Genomic DNA, 17,730 nt, shown 5'->3' on the forward strand with positions numbered 1-17,730 from the left:
GTGCGTTCAGGCCAATACTGAGCCCCAGGGCATCCGCTGAGAGTACTTGGTATTCACATTGAGAAAGGGAGAGAAAAAGATATCTAGCTTAGGTCTTCAGAAATGTGTGTCTGGCTACTCGTGAGAGGGGTGGGTGGGATGTTGGAGTGCCTTTACAGCCACAGGGGGAGTTCCTGTTTAGAGCTATTGTTTAATTCGTTCAAGGCTGATTGGAGGCAATCATGTTGATTCACATACTGACTCACACACACACACACACAGCAAGAGAGCAATTGGTAGCTTTCAAAGTCAGTCATTAGTTCTCACCTTTTTTCCAATGAGCTTCTTCCTCAGGAACTCGCGGGCTTCGAACATGTAGGGGATGTCGTAAAGTGGACGGAAACGTTTGTCTTTGTCCTTGTTCTTCTCCTGAATAGAGATGGAGGGAGGATGGGGAGATGGGTCAGGAAGAGGATTGGTGGAAGGAGAAGACAAAATGAAAAGTTAGTCACATCGTGAAACTTTGTGAGCCGTGTGGCTTAACATGTCCCCCTAACCCCCATCCTTCATCCAATCAGACACAAACACAGACACACAAAATTGCACTCAAAGTCAGCCTGTTTGGTCCCTTTTTCCTCTTTACTTCAGTCCTGCAAAATGGAGGATCTAAACATTGGATTATGCAGCAGCAACATCTGACACACACACACACACAGTGACATACACCTTCCTCAAACACAAAAATGTCACTTGCCGTTAATAACGAAACAAAATGCACTAAAAATAAATAATAAATAAAAAATCTAATCAAAGTGCACAGTTGCCAAGGACACGCGGATGAAAACAGCAAATGCAAAGACTCATGTTGAACAGATGCACAACAGCAAGCTGACATCATGTGTGTACACATCTTGCATACACAGATGCAGCCGCATGCCACACGTACACTCGCACAGCTGCACACAAAAACTTCCCTCAATATGCTCACCCACTCTCTGACAGGAGCACCACAAATAGAACCTATTTGCATTTTCAAAAAGGAGGCTGGGGTTTTGTGTCGCTCCAAGTGCGAGGACACACACACTTACACACACACACACACACACAAACGCACGCGCGCACACACAAAGTGACAGGTGCCGTTTTTGTAGGGGCGGGATAAAAAATAATAATACAGAAAATGACAATGGCGCAGTGGGAAAATAAACGACAGGCACCAACAGGAAGAAATAAGGCTATGAATGACAATACCAGTATGCTCGCCACCCATACCCCTCCTACGCTCCTCTATGAACGCCATCATTATCTGTCATACAAACAGAAGTAACTCTTACAAATGAACACACAGGCTTGGATTCATTCCTAGTTTCCTCTAGTCTTAAATATGGTTTCCATTCATCTTTAATGCCTCTCCAGTTGTTTGGAACTGCCAGGTGTGGCACACAGCTGGGCAGATGGATGTCGAGAACAGGCACATTGGGATGTTTGAGCATGTGTTTGTACGTTTGAACATGTGCTCGTGATATGCTTAAAAAGATAATACTATGCAGAAAAAACAATAATATATTGACTCATACAAAAGAAAACTCTCACTTATGATTCACTAGAAGTGTGTGGCGGTGTATTTATCTGCAGAGACCTCACCCTCTGCCCGTATTTTGGTATTATTTTGCTGTGTTTGGGATGTTTCTGGGAACCTTTGGGCAGTTGGTGCGTTGCCCCCCAGCCAATAGCAGCATGCAGGGTGTGAGGCTTGGACTCGTAGTGTAGCTACCAGGCTGCATCGCTGTCTCACATCTCTGCTCTGCTCTGCTCTGCCTGTCTGCCTGTCTGCCTGTCTGCCTGTCTGTCTGTCTGTCTGTCTGTCTGTCTGTCTGTCTGTCTGTCTGTCTGTCTGTCTGTCTGTCTGTCTCTGTGCCATGGATGTTTACAGAGCAGCAGGTCTGTGTGTCTGGTTGACACCAGACTGGGCAGAGGCTGAGCTACACACACGCAGAGCAGGGAGGCCACAACTCTGCATTCACACAAAATCCAGCAATGCAGCACCTTCCTGTATGCCTGTGTGGAAATAGGGGCTTTCTCTTTCTCTCTAAAATCTACTCCAAGCTATGTTTCAATGACGCTCACTTTACCCTCCAAAATACTGTTAATACTTTTAATAAGTCTCAATATGACTAAACAGAAGGCCTGCTGGTGAGGGAGCTCTAGAAACTGCCAGATCTACGAGCCAACAGAGTTCTTTTAACCTTGGCAGGAATGTAATAACCTTTGGGTTTAATAGCTTTCCACGTTTCTTTTCTGACTCCCTCGCTCCTGTCTGTCTCCACTTTCACTGGCCGAGTCAGCACAGCATGGAACCTTGGAGGTGAGTTAATCTCACTCATGGCCAGTGGAAATCCCCCACCTGCTCAGCCAAAAGCCAATGTCCTCCATTTTGTGTCAGCTGAGGCTTATTGTCAGGGTCTCTCATCCCTTCCAAGTCAGTTACGATGCGATGATGAGGCCTTTTAAGGGAAGTGCCAGCCAGGAATCCTGCATTGTGTGCCTAATTGGTGGACTTAGCCCTGTACTACTGAGGATGTGGGCAACTTTTAACAAGCTGACATTGTTTTCATTAAATCCTACTTATTGGAGCACATTTAGTTAAGGTCTAACATTAAAAGAATTCACAATGAATGATGGTGTGTGTTTGCTTCCTGAGGGGTTTTGACACTCAGTACGTCCATAGTTGTACTCCATTTTGGGGGCCATTAGGAATTTTGACAGACACGGGTCAGAACAACAAGATAACTTCAACAGGGAAAAATAAAGAATGAGCACAGGAGAGAAGAGGGGAAGACAAAAAAGAGAAAAATCATTTCTAACTAATAAGGTGTTTCACGGTCGAAAGGGAGCCATGTCACTGAGGGCGAAGAGTGTAAATGTCAGCACTCTATGCCAATTAGGCACAGGGAGTGGAGAAGCAGACAAGGAGGACAAAAGGTACTACCTCCTCCATCTTTTAGAAGGTCTGCGGGGAATGGAGCGAGACTGAGTGGTAGATGGCAAGGTGAAAGAGTCAGAAAACAAGAAAATTAGACAATGAGAGGAAATGTTATAACTAAGAACATGGGCAGTGAAGAGGAACACACTGGTGATCACATTCTCAACACTAGGCCGATGTCCGTGTTCGCTGTGACCCTTCAGATTACTTCACCTGTGTCTTAGCTAATAGTATTCTTCTCACTATGATGGCGTCAAGCCAGATGGTGAGAGGGAAACGCTGTTAAAACAGAAAGAACAGCAGTTGCTTTCAAAAGGCAGCTATCAGAAGTTTTTAGCATGGGCAGGGAAAAAATTAAGCCAATTAAACAACTGGCCAATATTTCTCAATAGGCCTGGTCTACTTTAGCCCCATTTCAACTAAAAGTTAAGGTACTTTGAAACCAGAGGAACATACCTCAGGAACTAAACTTGGACTCTATTTTGACAGCGCTTGAAACACAGCATTCACACATTTATTGCTCCGTTAGTAGGATGTAATTAATTAATGAAACTGAGAAATGCAGAGGAAGAAATGTGAACTGAAAATAAGAGTGTCTCCACAGTAAATCATCTTTTTGAGTGTTTGATGCTCATTCATTTCTGCTTTACAGTGTAACCTGAAACTGAAAAGAAATAACATTTTATGTTTCTCATTCACGCTTTGTTCTCGCTACCGCCACTCTATTCTCATTCACTCTTTAGCTCCACTCATTTGCTAGTGCTCTCAGGTTTCTCTTTTTGTTTTTAAAATGAGCCAGGAGGCTGATAAGAAAGTATGACTTTACTTTCAATGTTAAACGATGAGAAATGTCCTCCGCTCGTCCTAAATCGATACTAGAGTACTTCCTTATTTATGAATGAAGCCGTACACAAGTTGGAGGAAGCAGCAAGGCTGTGTGTGTTTGACCACTCTTTGACGATCATCCTTGCAAACCCTGTAAATCTAGGTGGAGGAACTGAGGTCCTCAAAAGGTTCGTAGTCCCTGGGGAGAGTTCCTGTGGTCAAATGCTGCTTTTGTGTTCCTGCTAAAAAAGGGGCCCCACATCAGATTTAGTGCTATAGTGCTATTCAAAAGTGACTTTAAGCATTACCTGATTCAAACCATTTGACAATGAAAAATAAGAGTATGGTTGTTGAACCTTGAACACGTGAGTGGAAAAAGTGGATGTGAAAAGACAAATTATTATTATGACTCTGGAGCCGATTTCAACTTTCAGTCCCAAGACGCAGATAAACAGACAACCTTAGCATCATTAAATTACTCCGACAAGACAAACTCTGTGTACATCATTCATAAACTATAAATTATGCAGTTGCAGGAAGGTTACAGGAGGAGGAGAGAGTCATTGCTATGTCTCAACCATGACCTAATAACAGCAGTTTGCTCTCACTATCCTCGGGGGGGAGTTCTGTTCTATTTGGGGTAAATTCCCTTCGTTCCAAATTACCCGCTACTGCTCAGGAATCATCTTTGACTATTGCAGAGGCATGACGCTAGCTGGATTGTACAGTGTCGCAGGGCTGCAGGGGGGGTGGGCTACAAATGTGTGGAAGCTACTGTTGGAAGCATTTTTGCAGCCTCTGGAACGTCAAGGGGTGAAATCATGACTCAGGAGCTGTGTTGTGATGTTTGGCTGTGGTGTTGGGAGAATGTACAGTATTGGGGCTTTTTTGCATTTGACTGATAAAATAGAGTGCATTATTTTGCGGTTAACCTGTTTGGAGTGAAATACACTGGTGTGCAAGTCCCTGACAAAGTGGACTTTTTTTTTTTTTTTTATTAAGCAGTGCGCTGGGAGCCTCACACAAACAGTCCAACAGTTACTATTGTAAGCCTAACAACATTACTCAATCGTGTATGCATGAACATTAAATTGTGCAGAGGGTTGGGGCACAGACAGGAACACAGTACAAGAAAGATAGAGAGACGGACAGACAGAGTCACAGAGTGAGGACATGCATTTCCTGAAGCAAGAGCATGAAGGATATAGTTGGTTATTGTACAATACAAAATCTAATTGCCTTTACAGCATTATTGCCCACACAGCACAACACAAATAAGTCATTACTAAACTGACTTGTACTGATCCCACATTGGACATAAAAGCAAACGTGGATTTCGGAACCAAATTACCTGTAGCACCGTAATAACACAGACACACTATTCATGATTAGTTGCAACCAAACAGCTGCAGGTAAATTTATTTCGACAGTTGTGACAGGCTGCAGCCCGTGTTGTGATTATGCAGTCATTAATAAGGATTTCCAGCTAAAAATGCGAGGAAAATGTGAACTACTGTGCTGCCTACATATCCTCCTGTGTTTTTTCATAACAATCAACTACTGAAACCACAGCAAACATTTGATAATATTGCATCCATCTAGAACACAGATCTCCCGTTTCTAAATGTCCTGTGTCAAAAAGAAAGGTGATTTCAGGTGGTGTGTACTTCTTGCTCTAGACAACTGCAACAGTCTCATTATTTTCTAATGCAGCGCTGTATAACTTCCTCCCCACTCCACTCACACAAACAAAAGTGAGCCAAGTCCTTGCTTTTTCAACAGTGATGGCCAAATAAGTGCAATGAGGCCAAAAATTCTCATCTAGTAGTAAGGAGAGATACTGGCTACCAATCTGCTTTATTCAGCCAATGGTTGCACAAGTGAATCATGAGGTGAATGACCCTCCTCCTCCCTTGTCATCTTCCTTCCAAATCTGAGGTCAAAGCATGTCATGCCAGGCTAGGGGCTTGCTGAGAGCACACACACACACATGGCCAGACATAAGATTTGGATGATGGGGACAGAAGTGAGGAGGAGGAGGAAGATAGGGGGGAAAAAAACAAAGAAGAGAAACAAGAGAAAAGAGAAACAACTCAGAGGCAAAAATAGAGTGGGAGCAGATGGGTCTGTCTGCTGAAATATCGACTAATTTTGACCAGAACCAAACTTTAAGCGACAATAGATTTCAACAATAAAAACGAAAGGCATTTAAACATTTATTTTCATGATGAAATGTGAGTGAAACTAAGAAAAAAGCAACCTTTGAAAACTAGAACTATGTTAAAATGTCTAACATGGATATAAACAGGCAGATGAATAAACTAATGCTTTAATGCAATGTCTTATTCAATAGTTTACATGCATCTGTAGAAGGATACTCTGTAGCTCAAGATAAGCTATCTGACTTGTTGCATTACCATTATTAAGATGCATCTGCATTCAGTAAAGTTGGGTCTATATCAGTTAAAAACATCTACAAACAATGGACACTGTGTGTGTGTGTACACAAGTAAACAGTGCTGCTTCCACTGACCTTGCGGTGTACAAGAACAACATCTGTAACCATGGTAACTGTACACAAAGAGGCTGACAGATGTAGCATCAAAACGGTTACGAGACAATGAATACATGTTAAAAATCAGACTGATGAAAACTAAACTAACCCTAACAGAAAAATCTAAAATCTCATTAAAATTAAACTATTTTTTTATACAAAGATTCAAACTAAATCAAGCGAGAATTAACAGTGACTTCAAGAGTTATATTCCAAGTCATTTGCATTCTGAAAGTTGCCAGATTCTGTTGTGAAACACCAGAGAAAATAAACAAACTTGATAATTCCATTAATAACATTGCCCCAAACCTCCTTCCAAATGATGTCTTTCATGTTGCTTTTCTGTGAATTGCTTGTTAGCTGTGATCTTCTACCCGACTGTTTGTCTTTTGGTCCCACATGTTGTTTTTTTTGCTCAGTATTTGGCTGGCATCACCTTCTCTATCTTTTCCATTGTATCTGAGCATCCTGACCTACACTACAGTTGATAATTAGCTGACCATCTTTAACCACATTACAACTAATTTTTCCAATCTCATCTTCTACCACATTTCTTTGGACTTTGATGTCTCAAATTATCTTGTAGATGTACATTGAATACATTGAAACAATGCTGTACACCTACAAAAAATGTGTAGCAATTTGTGACAAGACATTACAGATCCTGATGTATTTTACATACTTAAGATATAGAAACTGTCAAATTCTGCCTACAGACTTTTCAGACCTGTGCAATGCTGTGCAATCCTGGCGTATTTACAGAAATGCTAATCCATGAGCAGAGTTCCAGTGCTAAAATAAACCTCAAAAATGTAAGAGTGAAAATAAGACGCAGACAGAAGAAAGGAGAGAAGGGGAAGAGATGCAGGGAGATAGATAGTTTATGGGAGCCAGCAAGAGACAGGACAGACAAAGATGTACAGTGAGGCTAAATCATCTACAAAGCAGACACTCACACACACAGGTGTACTGCAGAGAGGTTGGACGAGTGGGCAGGGCTGTATGGAGTAGTGTGAGGATGAGCCATAGTCATTGTGTTGCCTTATATAAGGACAGTGAGTTGACCCTTCGCATCAGCACTATCCTTAACCCTACTTAAACCACATACGCACACTGATACTTTACAATGCATGAGGAGACACACACACAAACACTTACGACTCGATGCATGTGCGTCGTGGTCAAAGCAGACGCGGACACACACAAACGCATCCAAACACACAGAGTATAAGCGAGTGAGTGGGTGTTAACAGTGAGTCACTGAATAGCACCGACATCTCTCCCCACTCGTGTTTGGTGTTTGTGCTGGGCCTGTCCTGCTGCACACAGAGTGAGAAAAATGGAGAAAGAGTGCAAAAAAAAAGGAAGAAGGGGAAAAGAGAAAAGAGATGAGAGTGAGAGAGGGAGAAGAAAAAGCTGACTCCAACTCCCAAGCCGAAAATAACTCGCATCTGAAGATATGCCACAGCAGTAACACTGAGGGAGGAGTGGAACCAAAAAGGAGAGAAAGAGATGAGAGCAAAGTGGGGAAAATCATGTATGTTTTGGTGCAGCCAGACGCTATTGGTCCGCTAATCTGTCAATCTGAACACAATTAGTATAGTCATGAAAGAAAGGGGGTGTTAGGAGACTGAAGGCAACCAAAAAAGGAGAGGAGAGGAGGAGGAGGAGAGGGGTTTGATAGGAACTGTCACAGTTTATCAGTGCACTGGTACATCGCATCTGGCCTCAGTACCCCTGAACACACACATCCAGGCACAACCACACCCCCCACACATAGATTGCCTTGCTTGCAGAATGGACGGTCAAACAGTGCACAGACACATCCAGACAGACAGAGATAATAATGATAACTGGCACAAGAAAATCCAGAAAGTCCTCCACACAACACATACACACAATTGTTACAATACCAAAAGTTTGAGTTCATGTGTATGAAGATTTCCAGGGAGGTTCATAGATAGTGCTAACATACACACATATTGCGTGTCTCTATATACAAACATACAGTACGTGGCTGCACAATGCATGATGGTGCACAAGCTGACGACAATTTCCAATTTTGTTCCCTAACATTTACTAATGCAGTTTAACCAAGCGTGTGTGTGTGTGTGTGTGTGTGTGTGTGTGTGTGTGTGTGTGTGTGTGTGTGTGTGTGTGTGTGTGTGTGTGTGTGTGTGTGTGTGTGTGAGCTGTGCTCCAAACCGTGACTATGTGTCTGTCTGTCTGCTGCACCGTAAGCAAGAAGCCAGCTCACTCGTGACAGTGTTAGGCAACATGATGTCAGTGTGTGTAGAGCTTCTGGCTGAGAGATACCTGCTGTGACCTCTCACTCACTTGACCTAAAGGTAAGAATCAACACTGCTGCTTACAAGCCGCACAACAAATCTTTTTCAGTTTGTGCATACCATCGCTGCAGGTAGAGTATGTCAACATGAACACTGACATTTTTTTTTATTTAGGTGAGATGGACAAAACCTATAATATGACTGTCTTTCAAAATAGTTCAAGCAATTGGTTGCAATTTTTGTGTTGAATGTTAATGTTAAACACTGTAATTGAAACTTATATCCATTTAATGGCATTGTTTGATTCTCAGAGATTAAGAAAGGCTTGAGTTTATGCTTTTGCTGTGGGGGAAAAAGGAAGACTGACAGTGTTATCTACATCATCCCAAAAACAAAATTTAAATGTGAAAAAAACATGTTTCAAAAAAATTGAATTCTGTAAGATACCTGTATTTTGCTCAGTTATTTTTACTTTAACAAAAAAACCCAGCTGCAGTTTGAGTGATAGTCCCTGGGATGCACAAAAAAATAACAAGATTTATGAAAAAGAAAAAAAAAATCGGATATCTGATTTTACAAATGAGCTCTTCGAGTGTGAAGGAGCCCAGACAAGGCCAGAAAATAAGCTCCCCAGCTCACCTGAGCTCACTCACCTCATTTGGTGATCAGACATCACCAACACAATACAAGCCTGGCTGCCAAATGGGATTGGATGTAGACTTCTCAATCCCATGCATGCATAAAAAAGATTTAGTTAAGATATCAGAGGAATTTCAATGCTCTGTCAGTTTCTTTTATTCTACCTTACAGTCCAGGGGCTCATCACAGCCTCAGCAAACCTATCACAGCTCTGCATTGCTGCCATAGCGACAACACGCAAAGCTGAGCCAACAGCGTTACAGACAGGCAGCTCTTTAGCTCAAAGACAGAAATAACTAAAAGACAACAACAGCAGCAGCAGGACCACGGACAACACTTATCAAAAAACAAAAAATGTAGCAACACCACCTCACAGAACACAGAACTGCGCTCCATCATTTCCAAAAAGGCCCCTCCTGCTGGTGAGAAGCACAGGCTACGATACTGATAACATCTTCAAACTGTGATTAAAGAAAATGTAAAATTTTGCTTTTTAAACATGATAAAGGCAACAACATTTTAGTCTAGATAAAAAAATGACCTCACGTTGTTAGTGATGTCATTTATGCATTTAGAATAGTAACAATAAAATCAACACAAAAATCTGCCTAATTATTATTACCATTATTACTATTACTACCATTATATTACTAGTATTACTACTACTATTACTATTATTACTAATATTATTGTTATCATTATCATATTATCATTATTATCATTATTATTAAGTGATATTTTATGCATGTTATAAAAAATGTATTCTACTAGGCCAGTGAGCTGGTGACCAGAACGTCTGTTTATAGACAAACATCAAAAATCAAACATACAACCACAAAAATTAAATATGCATAAAGTGCTCTCTGCCAGTGTAACACATATACAATACACACAAATACACACATCTGGGCTCACTCTCTCAGGCTTCCTGCAACATACGACTGTGTAATGAAGCACAAAACGCATACTGTTGAAGCATCTGGTGCAGGCACAGACAGAGCGACAGAGACTACAGACAGGCACTAAAAGACAGAAATAGGTGGAAATAGGAGGAGAGAGAAAGATTAAAGTGGGGGAATCAAAAGTAAAAAAGGAATGCAAAGGAGGAAGGAGTGAAAAGATACAGGGAAAGTGGGAGGGCAAATCAGGAAAATAAAAATAAGAGAAAGAGAGACAAAGGAAGACCAGGCCAGAAAAGAGTTGGAAAAGCTGCAATGGAAGGAAAGAGAGAAAGGTTGCTACAACCACAGAGAGCCAAGGAGGATAAACACACAGGAAGGGCAACGGTGCAGGTCAAGAATCTGACCACAGCGTGCACACCCGGAGGGAGAGAGGATAGCAGGAAGAAAAAGTGACCGTGGAGGAGAACAGAAGGAAGAAGGGAGGCAGAAAGAGATACAGAGCATTCTCTTAATGATGCAAGGCACTGAGGACACTGAGGGAGAGAGAGGAGCGAGGATGGTGGTCTGTGGAGGGCAGGATAGAAAATACAATTAAACTAGGCATTGAGAAAAGGAAAAAGATTGAAAAGACTAAACTATAAAATGGAAAACATGCAGAGAGAGCGACTCGCTGAAACAAATCAAAAAAAGCAAAAGTAAAGGGCTTAAACAGAAATTGTGTATCCTCACTTTTACAACTGTTTTCCAGACAGGAACACAACACCACCTCTGTCTCATACCTTTTTGAACAGGGAAATGTGAAGCATGACTTGCTTCTAAATGGATATTACCATAAGCAGTGTGTTGAATAGAGGAATGGCTGTCAAAAAGCCTCAGACATGTTAAACAAAGGGAGACAAGAGTTTAATTTGAAACATGTAATTCTCCCTCTAACAAAAACTAATTATTACTGCTGTGACACTAAAACTTTCTAATTAATGGTAGTGACACTTTCCAGGCATCTTGAGCCTTATTTACAAGATAATACTAATACTAATACTAATACTAATACTAATAATAATAATACTATGTAGGACTCTGACATCAATAATAATGGAGAAATAATAATTGATCACTAGTTTTTCTCTGAGAAATAAGCACATGGTGTTGAAATGAAACCTTGCAGAAGAGTAAGCAATCTAAGTTTTAATTGTACTGTGATTAAAAGGCCTTTAATTTGTGTCACACACAGTACCGGGAAGTGAAAATCAAGCTGAATTATTAAATTAAAAGGATTAATGGCAAAAATTGTTCATCCTCTGAACAGGAGGTGGGTGACTGACATCCAGCGCAGTAGACTTCTGTTTGTCAGTGTCATTGCATACACGCCTTTTTTCCATTTCAAATCAGACACTGCCTTGTGGATAAATGTACATTTCTGCCATTGCGACTAGGTGAAGTGTCTGTAAGCAGGTATATGTACGTGTGTGTTTTCACAGTCTTAAAGAGATTCTCAGAAAAAAGGGGGAGTGGGGAGAGGAAGGAAAAAAATCGATCTGCCTCACTCTCTGCAGTGCTGCAACCACTGGGTGTGTGCGAGTGTCTCGCCGTGTTAGTGCGCCACTTGCAGGGGCGCCACCAAGTGGTCAAAACTATTCCTTCGGTCATTTACAGAGAGAAGACTAATAATTTTAGGGGAGAAAAAAGAAGGCAAAAATAAATCAACTCTGTCAAGGCACACGAGACAGAAGTGACACCAGTAGTCTCTGCGGAGCTTCTAATTAATTCGTTGGCAATGCAAGACCACAAGCTCTCCCACACAGAACCAAATTCAGCCACCTATTCACACACACAAGTATCCACTCACTCGGTACACAGACACACAACCAGACAGAAACACAGGTTTGTTTGTACCTCTCCCTCAATTCTTGGGGGCCGGATGCTTGACAGGTGGATGGTCTTGTATTCTCCAGAGTTCAGCTTGACCACCATGGCGTCAGCGTTGACCACCTGCATCACCTACAAGGACAAAGGAGAGGAAGGAGAGCTTACAATAAAGACAGGAGGATAAAAATGTCCTGAATATAATCAGGCGAATATAAAGCACAAACTTAGAGGACATGACACTTAACATTTTCATTGAAATTCAATTAAGGCATCACAAAACCTGTATGTCCTTGTGGAAGAAACAAACAGAAAAATCATAACCCCTTACAGGATGGAGGAATGTTGGAGTAAAAAAGACTGGCATTGAATTTTGATGGGTGAGTAGGCGACTCAAAGAACGACCGGAACTGAAGGAGCAGGTAAAAAGATAAATGGAGAGGAATAGATCTATTCAAAGACGGAGGGAGAGTGATAGAGCAGATCATGTGCTGTCACGAGCAGGAGGCACTGAGCGCGAGGTAAGAAAGGAGAGATCCTTGAGTGACTAAGTAAGTGAGCTAAGTCGTCTCAGCAGGCCGGCGAGGTTTGGAGGACAGACCGAGGACGTTTTGCTATCTGGGGGATTGGCACCACGAGGGAGGGATGGAGAATGAAGATAGACTGGTAGAGCATTATACAGCCTTCAGCCCAACGACTGGCAAGAATCATTTTGTACTGGCGACCTTTACAAGTGTAGCTAAAGACATAGGCTCCTTTATGTTTGACATTTAAATTTTATTTCTCCATGCACCAAAAAGGTAGCTACCACAGTTTTATAGCAGGTACAGCTCAGAAAGTAGCATCAGTCCAAGGATCTACTTGGAATCTACTTTCTTAGTCTTATCATGTAAGTAATGAACAATAATAAAGTTTGCAATACATATTTGTAATCTAACCCAATCTATGTATGTGCCTTTTTATGCGTCAGTGCCCTCCAAAGTAAGGAGACAGATTTGGGGTATAATGTGACTGAGATGGAGGAGGCATCCAAACACAGAGCCTTTAAGTAGGCCGCTTGCAGGAGATGGAGAAATCAATCGCACTACACATGTTGCCACCCACACGTGTATTAAATGGCCTCCTCATCACTCAAACAGTAGTTCATATGTAGGCTGTGCTCGAGCTGAAGTCCTAAAACTGAGATATGAAGGTCTGAGCCATGTATCAAGCACAATTTGAACCATGTGGGTGCTTGTGTTCCTGACTCTGTGGTGGGAAAACAAACACCGGGAAATTATTTTTGAGTTATTAAGACAAAGTGGTTTGTGATGGCGTGTGCGGCAGACACAAATCTAGGTGTATTAGGGTCTTTGGGAGATTCATTATTCCATGAAAACAAATCAGACTGCCATTGCTTTTGCCACCAGAGAACAGAAATTAGACCAGCCCACATGCTAAAAAGGCTTCCCACAACAGCAGCCAAAATACATCATATACTAATCACTGAGCTGAGTGGGAGAGATACAGAGATATAGGGAGCAAGAGGGAGAGAGACAGCGAGGGGGAGAAGTGGAATGAGTATGTGCAAGGGGTGAGGATGCATGCACATGAATACATGCACACATGCGCACACACATGCACCAGCCTACACAAATTCACACTGTAACAAGGTCATTTTGTGGCCTGCCCAAGTAAATAAAGTGCAACAGAGAATGTGGCAGGAACAGAAGAAAATGGCTCAGCATTTACTGGCTAATTATCAGCCGGAGGAGGCGAGACGCGAAGAGGCGAAGGAAGACAGATCAACACACACCGAGATAGGGGGAACAGAAAGATGAAGCGAGCCAGAAAGACAAGAGTGTAATCTCACAGCAAATATCACAAGAACAGAGATGGAGGATAGATAGAAAAATAGAGCAAAAAAGTCTTTGCAAAGTAGCTGCCATGAGGGTCAAGCAGGCAGGCAGAGAAGACAAATAGGCAAGCAGCGTGACTCACTGGTCTAATCTGACACTCGAGAGGTGGGGATCTACTGCCACCCTCTGACCGTGGCCGACATGACATCTGCAGTGGCCGAGATCAGTCACGGTGCAAGGAGGAACTTGGCTACTGTCAGGCAATGTGTTGGTTGTCAGTCGGATCCATTAAGGTGGTTTTAACCACAGGGCCAAGAACAGGCTTAGCCAGCACTTACTCATTACTCATGTCAGATCATCTCCTTCAAAAGCAGCACCTATGGCAGCAGTGTTTCATCTTCGTCTTGCTGCCAGTGGAGACGATTTGTCACCCAAATTATATAGTTTTGCAAACAAGTGGTGTTTTTGATGTCATGATAAACTATATGATTTGACTTCTAGCCCCTCAAGGCTGCTTAAAAAGAGTGGTGGATGAGTATGTCGTGCTTTAAGAGGACATGTTGCTGGGATAGGTACCAATAATCAGAGATAATTTCAGATAATTGCTGTTCCTCTTGACTGATGTTAATTGGGGCATGAACAAATATACCAGACTCTCATCAACTTTACCCTAAAGTGACTTTTTAATCTCTTAAAAGAAGCTGCCTGACCTTGTATCCATTCTGTCTGACTTATTTAAACTGGGACAGATGCGAACAGCCAAAAGAGGCCCTCATGTCATCTCTTTCCCTCTTTACCAATGTTAAAATATACTAATTATGTAACGAGATGTTCAATTGCTCCTGTGCACTGATGAGTTAAGAGCACTCCTCTTCACCTACTCCCAATATAACCCTGAAAAAGCATTTTAGCTGTATATACAGTAAGTACAGCCAGTATCACCTCTGAAATGTTTTATTTTTATTTATTTTTTTTTCCTAGGGGTATGTCACACAACACAACTGTAAAACTGCACTGTGTGTTTTGATTTACAAATATGCATGTTCGAACAGACTATCAGTGGGAAAATACCTGTATTCAGCTTCACAAAAACATACCAATGCAGAACACATTATTAACACTGTTAGTCATTATATAAACCACATACATTATGAAATACAAACCACTTTTTTAGGCAAGTACCGTCTTCTTATTTGGTGGACCTGAAAGCAACAGTAGCAGTGTCCCTGACAATCTAGTGATGAAAGGCTGGTAAAAAGGGGTTTACACCACGTCACTTTTTATCCATCAACTTGTAGGTGGATGACTACCCAGGGGAGGGGAGGGCAAAGGAAAGGAAAGGAAAGGAGGGGAGAGGAATACTATTGGGACATGGCCTATATCCACTTCTCCAATCCCAGCAGAGATGGGAGGAAAAGAGGCGAGGCAGTCGAAAAGGAAGATGCGTCAGCAGGATTGACTTGTGAGGATTGGACCTGTGCTGCCTCTCCGCTCTATCCATCACTCAGGTAATAAGAAGTGAAAAGTAGAGTGGTCGAGAACAGTGGAGGAGTGTATGATGATGGGATTGATGGATAGATGTGTTCCTGAGAGAGTCGGAGCATTGCCGTATTAGGTGCCGACAAACGTCACAGGGACAAGTGCGGCGGGACGATGATGGGCCTGAGTAACCTTAGCTTGTACAATATGTACTTAACTTTAAAAAAGCTCATCACAACTCCATTTGTAACAAAGTTTTTAGGGTCCCATGGTCCTAATGCCATTTCAGAGGCCTTTCACTCCATGATCCAAGCCACCTTAGATGCCAGCATACACCCTCCTGCTCATGAATAACTCTACTGGACCAGGCGTAGTGTCTCAGGATCTGCCGATGGCTTTCTAATTCCTAAACAAACCGACTAACTGAGCAGCAGCTGGCAGGGAGTAAGCCGCCCCGTGGCTCTGTTGAGGGAGAGCAGTTGCGGGGGGGGGGGGGGGGGGGGGGGGGGGGAGCAGGACAGTGACGAGTCCTGCAGAGATCAAAAAGTGCATCAAGGTTTAACAGGGTGCATCAACAGGGCAGGGGATGCTAGAGAGAGGACACACATGGTACCATGGATCATCATGATTAGATGTTTTCTGACTTCTCATGTCTTTTCATGCTTCTTCACTCACTCAATACCTCTCCACACAAATACAAACTTTTTAATTTCTTCTATAACCCGATATTGCTTTTTTTTCCCATATTTATTCCTTTTTTTTTTCCTGAGCTCACCTCCAAATGTTCCCTCGCTCCCCCTCTGCCCGCATCCAACCCTCTTTCATTGAAGGGGATTCAGAGAGATCTGAGAGCAGCTCACACTGATAATATAAATGTTTTATCCTTTCTCTAGCCTCTTCCCTCTGACTCGAGGAAAAAATATACATACACACAGTTTCTTTTTGCGCCTTCTTTATGCGTGTGCAGTTTATCAAATTCAGTCTGTAAGCAGATTGCCAAAGCAACACCTTTTATGTAACACTCGGGCTGGCCATGAATTTTTCAGGATCTTAAAAATTCAGGGTCTGGAGGGAGCAAACGCAGACAAAAGACAAACTTTAGGGATATTAAACTTGTTTTTTTTCATTCCTAGAGAAAAATATGTCAACTGAGGGGAAAGGTGGGGTGCAGCTCATCAAAATGCACACAGAGGGGACCAAATTTAAAGCGGATGTTTTTAGGCTGGAGTTGCTTTACTACGTTAAAACCACACCTTGAAACCTGTAATATGTTATCTCATAGTGAAAATGAGGTTAGACTGTATTATCAAAATGTATGGAGGAGTCCATCTCACTTGATTTGAACTAATGTGTGTTGACAAGTAGGAGGGAGTGCACTCCCTTGTACTTGATATTAAGGACACTTCTTTTCCCCTGAGACCCTGGCCAATAACCTCCAAAGCTAATATCTCTAGCTCTCGGCTTTTGGGGGTCGTTCTGTGCCACCGCAACAGCATACGCCAGCGATTTAGCTCTAACTTAACTGGGGAGTGCTTCAAGGTTGCTGTTAAGCATTCCTTCTTGTACCTTTAGTGAAGGAATTTTTATTTTTTTTATTTTTTTTTATTCACTGGGGGTTGCAAATGTGAAAATAAGAGGTGTCAGGAGGATATAATTTGTTAGAAGCCTCAAAGTGGCTCTGCTTTTGCTGCAGTGCTCGGAGAAAATTGGAAATGCTGCAGTAGACATCAAGTGGTGGAAGTGAGGGGAAACAGCCAGCCCCCTTAGCACTGAAGCCAAGTCTTATTCATGCTAGATAATGTCTGCATGTCATGCTGAAAGTTTTATACCTCACTCCTGCTTTTTATGCGTAACGCTCAAAAATAAATGAGGACTTTCAATAAAAGCAAAATGATCCAAACTGAAATCTATTATGTTAGGGGCCAGAGAAAAACTGACACAAAGAGAAGCAGAGACAACTCCTTCACCACATGGGACACAGCACATAAAAACCACTTAAGGACCTCACCTTGGCTACAAATTGTCTGTCCTTCTGATCCAAGTTGGCTGTGGGCGCCACGTAGTCCTTCCAGATGCGGACCCTGCGCTCCTTAGCGGATCTGGCCAAGAACAAAATCACATCATCATCAGCTAGATATTAGGACATAAAGGGCTTCATCAAGTGAAAAAATATCCATTTGGCTGGAAAATGCTACAAAGCTCATTAAAGAGAGAAAATTCCAGCATGATTAGCTCATAGTCATTGCTATGATGAATGTAAAGAGTGAATATCATTGCAGCAAAATAGAGTGAGACTATTCATCTCAAGTAGTGCTAGTATTTATCAGTATACTTGTGCACATGTCTACTGAATTTGCACAATTCATTTTAATACCTCAAG

The 17,730-nt window shown here is 42.1% G+C and overlaps 1 protein-coding gene across 1 annotated transcript in view; it reads right to left on the minus strand.

Annotated features, from left to right (window-relative positions):
• The window catches only part of snd1 (staphylococcal nuclease and tudor domain containing 1), a 177,855-nt gene that overhangs the window by 144,389 nt on the left and 15,736 nt on the right, over nucleotides 1-17,730 (minus strand). Inside the window, exons 9-11 of the mRNA XM_062444103.1 lie at nucleotides 17,359-17,449; nucleotides 12,064-12,168; nucleotides 307-408 (exon numbers count right to left, since the gene is read on the minus strand). Coding sequence (XP_062300087.1) covers nucleotides 307-408; nucleotides 12,064-12,168; nucleotides 17,359-17,449 — 298 coding nt within the window. The remainder of the gene's footprint in view (nucleotides 1-306; nucleotides 409-12,063; nucleotides 12,169-17,358; nucleotides 17,450-17,730) is intronic.

The sequence above is a fragment of the Scomber scombrus genome, chromosome 22 (assembly GCF_963691925.1).
Source record: "Scomber scombrus chromosome 22, fScoSco1.1, whole genome shotgun sequence".
Classification (NCBI taxonomy): Eukaryota; Metazoa; Chordata; class Actinopteri; order Scombriformes; family Scombridae; genus Scomber; species Scomber scombrus.